Below are 2,324 nucleotides of genomic sequence, written 5' to 3' on the forward strand. Positions count from 1 at the left end.
TTTGATACAGTGCACAATTATCCTCTTTCAACCATGTTTCGCCTACAAGAATAACATCTAGTTTCACTGAACAGTGGTTGATGAGTAATAAAGGGTCATCAAATTTATTTAAGTTATTTATTCCTCTCAAATTCCATTGTAACATTCGAAGGTTGTTCATGTAATCTAGCTTATAACTATTGCGAAAATCATCAGAGCTCTTATGATAGAAATTTTTAGGTTGATTATCCATTTTTAATGATTGAATTAAAGATATACGCGAGTGTTAAATAAATTGAAATTATATCCTCTTCTTACGTTTATTTTCTTGAACAATATCCGGTGAAGTTTGATTTGATTGATCAGTTTTTTGCTGAGCTAAGGCATTTTTTGTTAATTTAATTAGGTCAGATTTATTTTTAATTATTTCAGGCTTAGACGCTTCATCTTTTTTTGCTAAAACAACACCACTTCTACCAGGCCAAACATATTTAAATTCAAGTATGTCTTGAGATTCGCGCGTTTCTTTAAGGAGATCAAGTGCCAATGGAGTTAGCTCATCTCTAATACTAACAGTAAGAGATTTTCCGTCAATATTTAAAGACGGGTGTACAGATGTCGATAGAAGTTTTCCGAACTTTCCTTTTTTACTCATAACTAATTCTTTACATTCAGTTGATTTGAAAATAACTCTAATTGGAATTATTGCTTTCTTGTTTTTACCTGGCGGGAAAAACCGTTCTGCAAGTGTAAAGGAGTCTACACGAGCCTCAACACCTATAGTAGCTAAAGTTTTAACAATTAGATCAGGAACGTTTTCATTTTCAATAACAGGTAATCCCAGAAATACAAGATTTTTTGAGGTAGCAAATCTAGCGGACATATCGACACTAGCTTCAAGTTTGCGCACAGTTTCTTCAAGGGCTGAGTGAGACTGTTTTAAGATCTCCATTTCATGCTTCATCGTTTGATTTTCTAATTTTAGTTCGTTGAAATCAGCATTGATTGAATCGATTTTAGCTGATAAAAATTCCTGAGAAGATTCAATTGCTGACGTCACTAGTCTAACTTCTGCTTTAACATTTTCCATTTCTTTGATTGTAATTGATTTTAGTTGGGAGCCGAGCGTGTCGATTATGTTATTATTTTGCATATCGATAACGCGTTGATAGATAACAGAACATTCGGGTGTACAATAATAAAGTTTTTTTTTCCATCGACCAATCGCATTTCCAATTATGTTTTTACATCTGAAGTGGGCACAGGAAAAGCAGTACGCACAAGTTAGAACTTGGCTTGAATCCTCTTCTTTTTTCTGACAAACTATGCAAATAATAGAATCATCCATGGTAAAATATTTGTAGTAATGCGGCGAAACAATCTGCAAAGTAAACGAGTATCGCGAAAAGGTAATTAATGGTAATGAAAATTAAGCCGAAGCTAACGGATAGATGAGAAAAATTTAAAAATAAAAATGTAAACAATGTAGAATGTTATTTTAGAACGACTGTTAACTAACATTCACGGACAACGTTTTGCTTTCGTGGAGGGAATTATATTTTTTCAAATAAGTGAATAAATTTTGTTTTCTAATTAATAATAGCAATGCAATAGGAAAAGTAGATACTGAAAGGGAACGAGTAGAGACTGAGCAACTCTGTAGTTTTTTTTTTCGGTTTACTTTGAAAACTATGCCAGACTTTACATTTGCACTGCAAGTAGCACACTTTGGTTGCCTTGAAATTGCGCTAATTAAGTCGTGCTTTTCAATTGAAAAATATTTTTACCCATTCACAGACACTAAGGGTACGCACTTACCTTATCAGAAATTAATAAATCACTCAACTGTAAGCAGCGATTGTATCACTGAGAAGTTATTTGGAATCTTTGAAAACTAGAAAGTGAAAGTTAAACAGAGACCCATGTAAAAAATACTGCCACAGCTGCTACAGTTGAATAGTGGTAGTACTGATCATCCGGCGCAGAGATAAGCTGCTGATGAAATCGTTATGGATCGTGCTGCAGTTGAGTAGTTATGGATCGCGCTGCAGTTGATTTTACTTCACATTTGAATTGTGGTTCGGGAGTAGTTCGAGTTGAACGAGTGAAAAAGGCGTAGAGTAGAGAGCGCCTCCACCTCATGCGCTGAGCCAGTACAGGTGCGTCGTTAGGAAATTGTGTCGAGGAGAGCGCCTCCACAAGGAACGTTTGGCGAGGAGACCACGACGAGTGAAGCAGTCAACCCAATGGACGACGAGATAAGTACAGAGTTTTGTTAATCTGATTAATTTTTGTGATAACTAAAATATTTTTTAAATGAACTTAATGAATTTATTTGCAAATGA

General features: G+C 34.9%; 1 protein-coding gene across 1 annotated transcript; it reads right to left on the reverse strand.

Moving 5' to 3' along the window:
* Positions 1-204: 204 nt before the first annotated feature.
* LOC129743549 (uncharacterized) lies at positions 205-1,864 on the reverse strand. Its single transcript, XM_055735586.1, has 2 exons — positions 1,798-1,864; positions 205-1,360 (listed from the first exon to the last, which is right to left on the reverse strand). The coding sequence occupies exon 2, from the start codon at positions 1,325-1,327 to the stop codon at positions 281-283; it is 1,047 nt and encodes a 348-aa protein (XP_055591561.1). The 5' UTR covers positions 1,328-1,360; positions 1,798-1,864; the 3' UTR covers positions 205-280.
* Positions 1,865-2,324: the final 460 nt, after the last annotated feature.

The sequence above is a fragment of the Uranotaenia lowii genome, chromosome 2, assembly GCF_029784155.1.
Source record: "Uranotaenia lowii strain MFRU-FL chromosome 2, ASM2978415v1, whole genome shotgun sequence".
Classification (NCBI taxonomy): domain Eukaryota; kingdom Metazoa; phylum Arthropoda; class Insecta; order Diptera; family Culicidae; genus Uranotaenia; species Uranotaenia lowii.

What these genes read in the sequence shown, in the direction of transcription:
- LOC129743549 (XM_055735586.1), bottom strand. Translation starts at nt 1,327, where the DNA reads ATGGATGATTCTATTATTTGCATAGTTTGTCAGAAAAAAGAAGAGGAT.